The sequence below is a fragment of the Chiloscyllium plagiosum genome, unplaced genomic scaffold, assembly GCF_037043375.1.
Source record: "Chiloscyllium plagiosum isolate Xiang-an unplaced genomic scaffold, Cpla_swu_hap1 HiC_scaffold_21, whole genome shotgun sequence".
In the NCBI taxonomy this organism is placed as follows: Eukaryota; Metazoa; Chordata; class Chondrichthyes; order Orectolobiformes; family Hemiscylliidae; genus Chiloscyllium; species Chiloscyllium plagiosum.
This window is the reverse complement of record NW_028270159.1, coordinates 9,083,865-9,098,039: the sequence shown is the minus strand read 5'-3', so window position 1 is coordinate 9,098,039 and position 14,175 is coordinate 9,083,865. Positions and strand designations below refer to the sequence as shown.

Here is a 14,175-nt window from a genome sequence, read left to right as displayed (position 1 = left end):
TAGTCCATAGAATCTGGGGGTGTTGTTGCTGGGGGTGTATGGTAGTCTAGCCACACTACCATTAGATTAGATTAGATTGATTAGATTAGATTAGATTGATTAGATTGCTTACAGTGTGGAAACAGGCCCTTCGGCCCAACAAGTCCACACCGCCCCGCCGAAGCACAACCCACCCATACCCTTACATTTACCCCTTACCTAACACTACAGGCCTGACAATTCACCTGACCTGCACATCTTTGGACTGTGGGAGGAAACCAGAGCACCCGGAGGAAACCCACGCAAACACGGGGAGAACGTGCAAACTCCACACAGTCAGTCGCCTGAGGCGGGTATTGAACCCGGGTCTCTGGCGCTGTGAGGCAGCAGTGCTAACCACTGTGCCACCGTGCCGCCCACGGTACCATACATCAAGAACATCTCTGAAATGATAGCCAGACTACTGCGACCACTAGGACTTATAACAGCACACAAACCAACAGCCACTCTCAGACAACAACTCACCAAAACGAAGGACCCGATACCCAGCATGAGCAAAACTAATGTAGTGTACAAAATCCCATGCAAGGACTGCACAAAACACTATATAGGACAAACAGGAAGACAGCTAACGATCCGCATCCACGAACATCAACTAGCCACGAAACGACAGGACCAGCTATCCTTAGTAGCCACACACGCAGACGACAAGCAACATGAATTTGACTGGGACAACACTACCATTATAGGGCAAGCGAAACAAAGAACAGCCAGGGAATTCCTAGAAGCATGGCATTCATCCACAAACTCCATTAACAAACACATCGACCTGGACCCAATATACCGGCCACTACAGCGGACAGCTGAAACTGACAACCGGAAGCGGCAGAGACAGGCCACTATAAATGCCGGAGGAAACACCACAGAAGCGCTTCACAGGAGGTCCCAAGCACTGAGGATGTCACCTAGACAGGGGACGAAACGTTTGCAACAAAAACTTCCAGCTCGGTGAACAGAACCACAGCAACGAGCACCCGAGCTACAAATCTTCTCACAAACTTTGAATCACAAAGGGATCTTGACAGATCAGATAGAGAGAGAGAGACTGTTCCCATTGGTGGAAGGATCAAGTATCCAAGGACGCACTGGAGATATGAGGCAAAATTTTCTCCCTCAGCGAAGAGTGCAGATCTAGAATGTGCTGATTGGGAGTGTGGTGGAGGCAGATTTGTCAAGGTTTTCAAAAGGAGTTGGACCATTATCTTCAAAGGAAACATTTGCAAGACTTTGGGGAAAAGGCAGGACAGGGAAACAGCATGAATTGTTCTCATGGAGAGCCCGATGGGCTGAATGACCTTTTTTGATGCTGTTACCATTCAGTGTTTCTATGGTTACATACTGTAACCATGAGCCACATTGAGACATAATCCTCATTTCATTCTCCATCAAAACATTGCTCACTTCAAAACTGATGTTTGGTAGCTATGAAAATCTCTTCAAAGTATAATTAATAAATAATTGTGTTTGATAAACACATTTGAATTTCTGTCTGGTACAGGAGGTCAAACTATCTTCTCTCTGGTTACAATGTACAGGTGATGGAGGACACCATCGTGAACTTATCTATTAAACCGTGTTATAATTAATAGCAAAGACAACACTTAGCTTTTGTAAAGCACCTCAAAATCTTCCCTGGATCTTCAGAGAGGTGCAAGTATCATAGAAAAATTAATTCAGATTGTGATGCTGGAAAATGACAGCAGGTCAGGCAGCATCTGAGGAGCAGGAGATTCGACATTTCGGGCAAAAGCCCTTCGGCTGCTAAGTCCAGCTCCTCGGATGCTGCCTGACCTGCTGTGCTTTTCCAGCACCACACTCTCGACTCTAATCTCCAGCATCTGCAGTCCTCACTTTCGCCCAAAGAAAAATGAATGTTGAGCCACAGAATGCCATGTTAACAAAGTTGATCAAAAACTTAGTCAATGAAGTGGGTTTGAAAGGTGTTTTGTAAAGGTGCAGAGGCTGAGGTGAGAGAGTTTCAGGGGGAAATTACAGAGCTTCACGTGAAGGTCACTGAAGGCATGGCTGCCAATGATGGTGCAAGGGAAGTTGGGCATGTTTAAGAGGCCAGAGTCAGAGGAAAGGAGTGTCTGTAGAACTTGAGATGGGATAGAGAGGGCTTTAAGCACAATGGTCATTATTTTAAATTGAGTGCATTGCAGAAACTCACCAAGCCTCCTTCAACAGCATCAACCATCTAGAAAGACAAGGGCAGCAGCTTGGGGTCGCCACCACCTGCAGGTTCCCCTCCAAGTTCCACAATATCCTGACCTGGTACTATACCTACCATTCCTTCACTGTCAGTGAGTCAAAATCCTGGAACTCCTTAATAGCACTGCAGGTCTCCCTACAATACAAGGACTGCAACTATTCCAGGCAACTCATCACCACCTTCCAGGGGCAATTAGGAACGGGCAATAAATGCTGGCTTAGCCAGTGATGCCCACATTCTCTGAATTAATAAAGAATCTGGGGGCTAACATCGAGACCTGATTGGTGGGTGAGAGGAACCTATTGCAAGGTAGGACATGGCAGCAACAGGTTTGCTGATGTGTACAGAGTGCAGAAAGAGATGATGAGCAGGACAGCATTGGCTTTCCAAGAATATCTCTTTCAGAGAGATTCCACACAGTTCTGATACATTCTCCAGCTAACCTGTACCACACATACAAGATTGTAAGATGTGCCATTTGTAGCAATGTAATTCCAAAAGTAAGATTGTTGACAAGTAGGCTCGTGTGCTGAGAATGGTTTCATCAGTTTGTGTTTTTTTCCCCATGTTTGTTTGCATAGAACGTTTGATGATTTTGATTTCCATGCTGTTGGATTTGAATGCCTTAACCTTGCACAGGCAAAAATGTAAGCAAACATGAAATGATGCAAGACAAGGGGAACATGCTGGCTGAAGGTGTTGCCAGGGTTGTGCTCTCCCCTGTACGCAACTAAGGTTTATTGCTTGTGGTCATTTGTGAGATTAGCAGAACCTGGGCTGATAGGAGATGTGCATAATGTGATGAGAATAGGCAAGGGTTGGGTGGCTGCCTATGGGATCGTTTTCTAGCACAGCGTTCTCCCTGGAACTGGATAGGTAACAGGATTTCGGCACGGCTTGTTTAATGCTTTAGCACAGTTCAAATGTTTCACGAAAACCTTGGGATAGTTGAAACTGTTTCCTCTAGCAGGCGGGTCAGTGACCAGAGGACACAGCTTTCAAGGCAATGAACAAAAAAACCAGAGAAGGGAGATGAAGAGAATTTCAAATTTTTTTCATGTAATGTGATCTAGAATTCACAGCTTGAGAATGTGGAGGTTGCAAATTCATTCTTACTGTCAAAGAGAATTATGTAAGAAATTAAAGAAGAAAAGGCATGTCAGAGTTGGGATGAATTGGGTGGCTTTTTTACAGACATGATGCGCCTAAAGTCCTCTGACATTATACAATCCTGACTTCCCAACTACTAGTTATCAACATCATCAAGAAACCAGGCAGCGTCTGGTTTGGTTCCCAGTTCCACTTGGAGCCAGTTTAAAAGAGTCAGTGCAGTTTGAGTTATGCTCACAAGCCTCACGCTGTTCACCAACGTGACTATGCGCTAAGTCTGAAGTCAGAAACCTCAAGGCTTCAAACTAAAAACAGAAAATGCTGGAGAAACTCAGCAGATCTGGCTGTGGGAGAAGAACCTTGAAACATTAAATGTTTCTGTCTCCACAGATTTAGCCAGGCTTACTGAGTTTCTCCAGCACGTTCAGTTTTTATTTCAGAGATCTCCAGTATTCACTTTTATGTGAAATGCAAGACTTTAGATTTTATTTCAAAAGGCAACGACTGATTAAGGATAGTCAACATGGCTTTGTGTATGGGAAATCATGTCTCACTAACTTGATTGAGTTTTTGGAAGAAGTTAAAAAGAGGATTGATGAGGGAAGAGCAATGGATGTGATCTATATGGACTTCAGTAAGATGTTCGACAAAGTTCCCCATGGGAGACTGGTTAGCAAGATTAGATCTCATGGAGTACAGGGAGAACTAGCCATTTGGATACAGAACTGGCTCGAAGGTAGAGGACAGAGGTTGGTGGTGGAGGGTTGTTTTTCAGACTGGAGGCCTGTGACCAGTGGAGTGCCTCAACGATTGGTGCTGGAGCCACTGCTTTTCATCATTTATATAAATGATAGGGATGTGAGCATAGGAGGTAAGTTTGGAGGTGTAGAGGACAGCGAAGAAGGTTACCTTAGAATACAACGGGATCTTAATCACATTGGCCAATGGAGTGGCAGATGAGTTAATATTAGATAAATGTGAGGCGCTACATTTTGGAAAGGCAGAACAGGGCAGAACTTACATACTTAATGGTAAGGGTTGAAAAGTGTGGCACTGGAAGAGCACAGCAGGTCAAGTAGCATCTAAAAGCAGGACAGTTAATGCTTCAGGCCTAAGCCCTTCATCAGGAATCTGGGGAGTGTTGCTGAACAAAGAGACCTTGGAGTGCAGGTTCATAGTTCCTTGAAAGTGGAGTCACAAGTGGATAGGATAGTGAAGAAGATGATTGGTATGCTTTCCTTTATTGGTCAGTGCATTGAGTACAGGAGTTGGGAGGTCATTTGCGGCTGTACAGAACATTGGTAAAGGCCACTTTTGGAATATTGTGTGCAATTCTGGTCTCCATGCTGTAGGAAAGATGTTGTGAAACTTGAAAGATTTATAAGGACATTGCCAGGGTTGGAGGGTTTGAGCTATAGGGAGAGGCTGAATATGCTGGGGCTGTTTTCCTTCGAGCGTCGAAGGCTAAGGGGTGACCTTATAGAGGTTTATAAAATCATGAGGGACATGGATAGGATAAATAGACAGGGCATAAACCAGGGCATGGGTTTATGGTGAGAGGGGAAAGATTTAGAAGGGACCTAACGGGCAACGTTTTCATGCAGAGAGTGGTGCGTGTATGGAATGAGCTGCCAGAGGAAGTGGTGGAGGCCGGTACAATTACAGCATTTAAAAGGCATCTGGATAGGTATATGAATCGGAAGGGTTTAGAGCAATATGGGCCAAATACTGGCAAATGGGACTAGATTAATTTGGGAAGTCTGGTCAGCATGGACAAGTTGGATTCAATTATCTGGTTCCATGCTGCACATCTCTATGAATCTATGAATAGGTTCTATGTGAAAATGGAGCTGAAAACCATTCAATCGCTGGTGAATGCTCAGATGGGGAAAGGTTTACTTTCTTTTAAACATTTTTTAATCAACCTGTTCAAAGATATTAATACAGCCCTCTGGAGCAGGTGGGATTGAACCTGGGTATCCCAACTCAGAGATCGGTACATTACCACTAAGGATTGCCACCCTTTCAGGATTTCTCTGTTGTTAGCTAGAATTGCAGATTAATTTCCAGGTTGTACTACTGAGAACAACACCCTGGGTAGGGGTAAAGTCACAACTGAAATGAGAAGCATTGTGTGTGTGTATTTTTTAAGACAAATTTTCTTTGATCACTTTGGTTCATCGATTGTAGAAATATTGGAGGTGGGAATGAAAGGCCGCTGGACTGGATGGGACACTTTGAGGATGTGTTTACTCCAGTTGCAGTTATAACCACTGATTTGTTGTATTGCTTTAGTTCGATTACATCCGGATGCTCACAAAAGTCAACCATGTAAGTTACTTGTGTGCATATTTTTTACAAAAAATATTTTGATATTAAAGGTTCATTGACCTAGCTTACCCTGAGAGTGCGGAAATCCCAGGTGAAGTCCTGCCTGTAAGGAAACTCAGTTATCTCTCCTTCCTCTCCATCTCAATCATCTTTTCTTTAAGAACTTGTGCAATTTATTAATACTGCTGATAATTGCAATGTGAAATACTGAGGGTGAGGCTTAGAGTCGTAGACTCTAACAGCACGGGAACAGACTCTTCAGTTTAACCACTCCATGCTGACCATTATCCCAAAATGAGCTAGTCCCACCTGCCTGCGCTTGGCCATATCCCTCCAAACATCTCTTACTAATGTATTTATCCAACTGTCTTGTACCTGTACCCACATCCACCACTTCCTCTGGAAGTTCATTCCACACATGAACAACTCTCTGACTAAATAAAAAATTGCCCCTCATGCCCTTTTTAAATCTTTCTCCTCTCACCTTAAAAACTTTGTTCACTGGGTTTAGGCATCACTGGCTAGGTCAGCATTGGTTGCCCATTCCTCGTTATAACTCAAACCTTCCCTACCCAGCACTAAAACATTCTATTTTGTAAGTTAAAATACCTTACATTGCAAAGTTCCTACACTCACATATGAAATAACTCTTAAGATAAGCTTCAGTGATAACTTGCATTTATATAGCGCCTCTCAAGATTCCCCTAGAGTGCTTTGTAGTCAATAAAGGCCCTTTTGAAGTGCCGTCGTTATTGTAGGTGGCTGGTGTGTGTACAGAAAGATTGCAGACATTGTTGTAACATAAATGACCATTTATCTGGATTAGGTGTTGTCAAAGAGGCCACAGTTGAGCACACAAATACACTTTAAGAGAAAAATACATTTTAAAAATATATTGTATTTATTGTAAATTTTATTTTTAAATATATATATCACTATTGGCATTCTGGAAGTTCCCATTGACCAGATATTTAACTGGATTAGCTTTATAAATACTTTAACAACAAGAGTAGGTTAGAGGCTGAAAAACCTGCAGTTAGTAACTCCCTTCCTGTCTCCCCAAGCCCTGTTCACTATCTACAAGGCACAAGTCAGGAGTGTGATGGAATACTCCTCACCTGCCCAATTGATTCAGCTTCAGCAACACTCAGAAGGTTCAGTACCATCCAGGACAAAGCAACCTGCTTGACTGGCACCCGTGCATCATGATGTACTGAACTAGCAGTGTAGATCATCTGTATGATACACAGCTATAATTGACCAAGGACCCTTCGACAGCACCTTCCAAACTGATGGTCTCTACCAGCTAGAAGAACGAGGGCAGTGGACACGTAGCCCACCCGCATTGTCCACCATCCTGACTTGGAAATATATCGCCATTCCTTCAGTATCACTGGGTCAATATCCTGGAATTCCATCTCTAATGCCACATGAACACAGTGGTTGAAGAAGGCAGATCACCACCACTTTCTCAAGGGCAGCTAGAGATAAGCAAGAAAGGCTGGCTTTGTCAGTGACACACTGAAACACATGAAGAAAACAAAATAAACTTCGAGACTGGGAAAAAGCGACTTCTGTTTATCTCAGTATTTATTACTCTCATAGAGTCATACAGCACTGAAACAGGCCCTTCGGTCCAACCAGTCCATGCTGACCGTAAACTAGTCTCACCTGCCTGCTCCTGGCCCACATCTCTCCCTTTCCCATTCATGAACTTATCCAAATGTCTTTTAAATGTTGTGATTGTACCATATCCACCACTTCCTCAGGAAGTTCATTCCACACATGAGCCATTCTTTGTATAAAATGTTGCACCTTATGTCCTTTTAAATCTCTCTCCTCTCACCTTAAAAATGTGCGCCCCCGTCTTGATTTTATGATTTTATAAACTTCCATAAGGTCACATCTCAACTTCCCATGCTCCAGTGAAAAAGTCCCAGTTGATCCAACCTTTCGTTGTAACTCAAACCTTCCCAACCCAGCAATATCCTGGTAACTCTCTTCTGAACCCTTACTAGCTTAATAATATCCTTCCTTTCTTTCACATTGTTGTGGGTTCAAGTCTCACTACAGACACTACACTACAGAACCCTCGTTCCAAGCTGATAGTCGCATTGACAGTCGGGAAATAGCATTGCTCGATCAGAGAGTCATCTTTCCAATGAGATGTTTAACTGAATCCCTGTCTGTTGTCTGGATGTAAAAAAATCACTTGGCACACTTGCACAGAGAAATGGGAATTCCACCTCCCCCACACCCACCCCCATGTCTGCCCAAAATGTGTCCCTTCTCACAAAAAGCAAATCACCAGACCATTATCACATTGCTGTTTGAGAGAGTTTGTTGTCGCTGCCACATGTTCTATAGTACGGCAGTGACTACACTTCAGAAACACGCAACAAAAACAAATCACCATGGAGGCTTGAAATCTGAAATGAAATGAGAGAAAGCTGGAACACACTCAGCAGGTCAGACAGCATTGGTGGAGAGAGAGAATCAGATTTAATAGCAGAATGGACTCTAGTAAATAACCTGGAGAAATTGTTCTCTTTGGAACAGAGAAAGTTGTAGGGAGAATAATAGAGGGGTTGAAATCATGAAGGGTTTTGTGGAATTGACAGTCAGTTCACTGCTTATATTAGAGAAAGAGATTGACAGATATTTTGATATTAAAGGCACAAGAGGTACACAGAACATATTTCAATACAGCGCAGAACAGGCCCTTCGGCCCTCGATGTTGCACCGGCCTGTGAACTAATCTAAGCCCAACCTCCTACACTTTCCCATCATCATCCATGTGCATATCCAAAAATGTTTATATCTCCCTAATGTGGCTGAGCAGGTAGGGCGTTCCACGCCCATACCACTCTCTGAGTAAAGAACCTGCCTCTGACATCTGCCTTAAATCTATCACCCCTCAATTTGTAGTTATGCCCCCTCATACAAGCTGACGTCATCATCCTAGGGAAAAAACTTCCACTGTCTACCCTATTTAATCCTCTGATCATCTTGAATGTCTCTATCAGATCCACTCTTAGCCTTAAATTTGAAAAAAATCACTCAGGGCTTTTCTGGCTGAGCTAGCTTTTATCACCCATATCTAGTTGCCATCATGAAGGTGGTGTTGAGCTGTCTCTTGAACCACTACAGTCCATTTAAAGTAGCTGTACTCACAATGCTGTTAAGGAGGCCGTAATCTAGTAGTAATGTCACTCATCTAGTAATCCAGTACTCTAGTCTATCGTTCTGGGGTCATGGGCTCAAATCCAACCATAGCAGATGGTGAAACATAAGTTCAGTAATCATCTGGAATTAAAAAGATAGTCCAATTATGACCACATAGCCACTCTCAGACTGTCCTAGAACGCCATCTGGTTCACTAATATTCTTTACCGAGGGAAATCAGCTGTCCTTACCTGTTCTGACCTACATGTGACTTCAGACCCAGAGCTATGTGGTTGACTCTTACCTGCTCTCTGAGCAAGTGGAGATGGACATTAAATGCTGGCCAAGACTGTGGCATCCAAATCCCATGAATGATTTTTAAAGTTTCTGGATTTTCACCCAGCGACTCTAAAGGAACGGCGATATATTTCCAAGTCAGGATGGTTAATAGCTTGGAAAGGAACTTGCACATGGTGGTTTTCTCATGTTTCTGCTGCCCTTGTACCTCTAGATGGTAGTGATTGTGGATATGAAAGGCGCTGTCTAATTTCTGCAGTGCATCTTGGAGATAGTACAAACTGCTGCAGCTGTGCGTCGGTTATGGAGGGATTGCATATTTGGGGTTGTGGAGCTTTGCCCTGGAAGGTGTGCAACGTTTTGAGTGTTGTTAGAGCCACACCATGCAGTCAGTGGGGAGTATTCCATCAAAGTCCTGACTTGTACCTTGAAGGTGGTGGACAGATGCTGAGGAGACAGGAGTTGAATTATTTGCTGCAGGATTCTTAATCTCTGGCCTGCTCTCCAATCCATAGTATGTATATACCAGGTCCTTCTGGTCAATGATAACACCCAGGATGTTGATAGTGAAGCATTTAAGATAGGTTATAAAATAACGAGATGGTAAATGAAGATATTTTTGCAATGTCAGTTGCTGTGATCTGCAATGCATTGTCTAAAAGCATGGCAGAAGCAGATTCAACAGTAACTTTCAAAAGGAAATTGGACATTGATTTGGCAGGAGAATAAATATGCAGGGCTGTGCAGATGGGATGAACGGCCTTATTCTGCACTGAGTCACAATGGTTCTATAAAAGCATGGGTGCAGTCCATTTGTGTTTGTACTGGCTTTTCTTTAAGAAGATCTGACAGTCACAGGTTGTAAATGGGAATGAAGATCCTGTCCAAACGTGGCTGTAAGAAGCACACCTGTCACCTTGATGTTAGTTGTTGTGCTGGTGTAAGGGTATTTTTCTGCTAGATGTTTTGGTGGAAGACACCTGCACCTCTGAAATAAGTAGGTGTTTGAAGTTACCTAGCAACATGGTTGTTTATCAGCTAGTGCGTGATTATGGGAGCACTAGCATTAACTGCAGTGCTGTCGATATTAGTCCTGCTGACTGTTGGTTTTTATTCTAGTACAGTCTGAAAACCCTCCCTGCACCATTCCATTGTTGGAAAGTGGCATAAATGTTTCTGCTTAAAGAAAAGAACAAATAGTATATTGTCAGATGTAAGGTTTGCAGCTAAAACAATTTAAGGGTGTCACTTAAAAGGAGTAACTGTGTCAGGTTTACTTCCAGGGTTGTACATGCATTTGTGAAATCTGACCACCCCTGCTGCAATTTTAGTAAAGGTTCGGCCCACAGGCTCTTGATCTCGAATAGTAATGGATTTTTCACGTTGGCGAGTTTCTATGGTGTAGGGGGTGCCCTGGAATCAGCAGCCAGTCTTTTAAGTGGAGGCACTGCACTAGAGGAGACACTGGAGAACATGGGCTGTGCCCGGGCCTCAGGAGGGACTAACTAGCAAAGGAGGATGCCGGAAAAAAAAAGGAGAGTGGGTATCAGCCCAACCTAACCCCAGGGAGCTCAAAAAAAAACTGAGTAGATCTAGCAGATCACAGGGAAGTCAGCGTGTTGTCAACATCCTTGCATTATGGCTGAGGAGGTAAGAAATAGCTGGGTGAAATCTGTGTAATATCCTGGCGTGCAAGCTGGTGGGAGTGGGAACTATTGCTGTGATTTATTTACTTTTTTCCTTTATTTTAGAGATTTATTGTAACATAATTAAGAAAAAAAATTGGAATGATAATCAAACCTGCAAGTTTAATTTGAGAGCCACGGAGCCCAGAGAGCCCAGCAGGTTGATTGAATCAAACATTTTCTGCATATCTCCAGCCCTGTCCTGTGAATGCATCAGAACACTACTCCTCTTCTTACAGATTGTATTTGACTGCAATTAAAATAATCTAATTTTAAAAGCTGCGGTGTTCAATTTATACTGCAGAAAGTATTTTTGTAAATAGAAAATCTATTATTCAGGCTCCGGTTCGGGAGTAATTATCAGGGAAGCTGGCATGGAATGAAATTGGGAGTTAATACTGTGCTGTCGGTTAAATAATGTGTCCTGGCACAAACTTTGATGACTGCATACATAGTGACATTTTAATTTGCATAAAGTTTAAAGTGGACTATTGATGTGCTGTCATAGGAAAATAGGTAAAAGCTACAGAAAGGATTGACACAATTAGTTCATGTTGGTGTATATGCTGCCCTCCACCTCCCTTCATCTTGCCCTGACTGTCCATCCATCTACTCCTTTCTCCGTTATGTCATTTCCCTAGCTTTCCCGTAAGTGCATCTGTGCTAATAGCCTCAATTACTCCACGTGTGGTGCTAAGTTCCACATTCTGTCAATTTCCAGTGAAAGTGGTTTCTCCTGAGTTGTCAGAGGTTACTTGGGGAAATATGAGGAGAAGGAAGGGAAGCTTGTGAAATAATTGAAATACCTGTGTAATCTCTTCCAGCTCTATAATCCTCTAAAATCTTTATAATCTGCCAATTCTGATGTCTAGCATTTCTCATCTTTTTTGCCAAAAATATAGTTCTCTTGTAAAACTTGCAAATGTATATTGCAAACCATTTTATATTGATTTTTTTCTATTCTTTACGGAATGTGGCAGGCAGCCATTTATTGCTCATCTCTGATTGCTCAGAGTCAACCACATTGCTGTGGGTCTGGAGTCACATGTGTGTTAGACTAGGTAAGGATGGTAGATTTGCTTCACTAAAGGCCATTAGTGAAGCAGATGGATTTTTACAGTAATCAATAGTGGTTATATGGTCACCATTAGATTTGATTTTTATTGGATTCAACTTTCATCATCTGCCATGGTGGGAATCGAACCTCCCTCCCGAGAACATTTACCTTTGATTCTGGATGACTAGTCCAGTGATATTACCACTATCCTACTGTCTCCCCATACATAGTACAGAAAGTGTAATAAAGTTGAACTTTTCGCCACACAGCGTAACTAACTGTGAGTTGCCCTAATACAGTTGCAACGTTCCTCGTATTCATGATGAAAATCCCAAGCACAAGGCTCTGAGCACAAAAATGTAATGCTACAGAAAGTTCAATTAAATTCAACTTCTCTCCCTCCAGCACGTGTCACTGTGTGGTGCCTCAGTAGAAGTTCCATCTTTGTGATGCTCACAAAAACACAGACTGGGTGGTTCGACACAGTTTCCAATTCCTCAGTCTACTATTGCTGAAAGGCCTTAGACATCGACTTATCCCCATTGTGCCTCTGGAGCAGCTGCCCAAGTGTTAGTGTGTTCCTCATCATGTACTTTACTTTAACCATTCTACTATTGGCAGGCATTCCCTCCCTAAATCCCTCTGCCTCTTTTAAGACATTTCTTAAAACATACCTATTTGACCTTGTGGTTGGTCACCTGCCTTAATTTCTATCGATTTCTGTTTGAGAACGCTCCTGTGGAGTGCTTTTTCCTCAGTGAAAGTTGCTTTAGAAAGGTATGCTGTTGTAAACCTGTTTTTTTCATATTGCTTCTGGGCTCTTTATCATTGTGTGGCCACCAGGATTTGGAGGATCAGAGTAAGTCAGGATCCATGGTAATATATACCTGCTGATATTTATTGTCCAAACTGTCAACTCTGATCCAAGACAGTCAGTTAATCAGAAGCAGAGACATTGTTCTTTCATTGGTAAGGTTTATTAACTACTAAAACCCTATTGGTCCTTCCACAAGCTAGTTCTGATTTTTTTACCCAGCCAGTTAATTAATCAATCAACCCTGACCACCTTGTTAATGACTTGCTGTACTACCACAGGTTTAGTCTCAACTACCTGCGTAAGATACTGAATGTTTTCTGGACTATGTACTCTAGAAACAACAACCTGATCAGGATAACAAAATTGGAAATTTTGGGAGGGTGGCAAGGTTGCAGAGAGAGAGAGAGAGAGAGAGACAGGATCTATATTCTTAGTGAGAGATTTCTCGTGGAAGTGGTGGAGGCTGGTACAATTGCAACATTTAAAAGGCATTTGGGTGGGTATATGAATAGAAAGGGTGTGGGGGATATGGGCCGGGTGCTGGCAGGTAGGATTAGGTTGGATTACAATATCTGGCCGGCATGGACGGGTCGGACCGAAGGGTCTGTTTCTGTGCTGTACATCTCTATGTTGGCCAATTGTGTTTAAATCCAAGAAGTACCTGCATTGACATGGTCATGTGCAAAGCCGATGTATGTTCTACCTCAGTGCAGCCTCGTAGCCCCCACCTTCGCCCCATTCCCACTTACTTCAGAATGTGCTTCATGTATGATCAGCAACGTCATTACTGTTACGTTTGTTTAAGAAAAATAAATCAAGTTTACACAATGTAGCTGTGAATCGCACCCTCTTCAATCAATAGGTCATCATCAAGTGCAAAGGAAGGAGAACATTATTTTTATTTGTTTTCATTTTATGGAATGTGACGTTGTTGGCTGGGCCCGGCATTTATTGTCTGTCCCCAGTTGCCCCTTGAGAAGGTGGGAGAGAGCTGCCTTCTTGAACCGCTGCAGTCCGTGTGCTGTGGGTTGACCATTGGTGCCGTTAGGGAGGGGATTCCAAGGTTTTGACCCAGCGACACTAAAGGAATGGCAATATATTTCCAAGTCAGGATGATGAGGGACTTAGAGGGGAACTTGCAGGGGGTGGTGTTCCCATGTATCTGCTGACCTTGTCCTTCTAGATGGAAGTGGGCGTGGGTTTGAAAGTTGCTGCCTGAGGAACTTTGGTGAATTGCTGCAGTGCATCTTGTAGATGGCACACACTGCTACGACGGAGCATCGGTGGTGGAGGGAGTGGATGCTTGTGGATACGATGCCAGTCAAGCAGATTCTTTTGCCTGAATGCTGTCAAGATTCTTGAGTGTTGTTGGGGCTGCACTCACCCAGGGATGTGGAGATATTCCATCACACTCCTGAATTGTGCCTTGTGGATGATTGACAGGCTTTGAGGAGTCAGGAAG

The 14,175-nt window shown here is 43.1% G+C and overlaps 1 protein-coding gene across 3 annotated transcripts in view; it reads left to right on the top strand.

Moving 5' to 3' along the window:
- The window catches only part of pip5kl1 (phosphatidylinositol-4-phosphate 5-kinase-like 1), a 102,085-nt gene that overhangs the window by 14,204 nt on the left and 73,706 nt on the right, over window positions 1–14,175 (top strand). The window contains exon 1 of one of the 3 annotated variants that reach the window (XM_043720540.2): window positions 10,334–10,804. The exons of the other annotated variants lie outside the window; for them this stretch is intronic. Within the exon in view, the coding sequence (XP_043576475.1) occupies window positions 10,793–10,804 (12 nt within the window). The 5' untranslated portion in view covers window positions 10,334–10,792. Of the gene's footprint in view, window positions 1–10,333; window positions 10,805–14,175 lie in introns of those variants that run through there. 3 annotated transcript variants of the gene reach the window in all.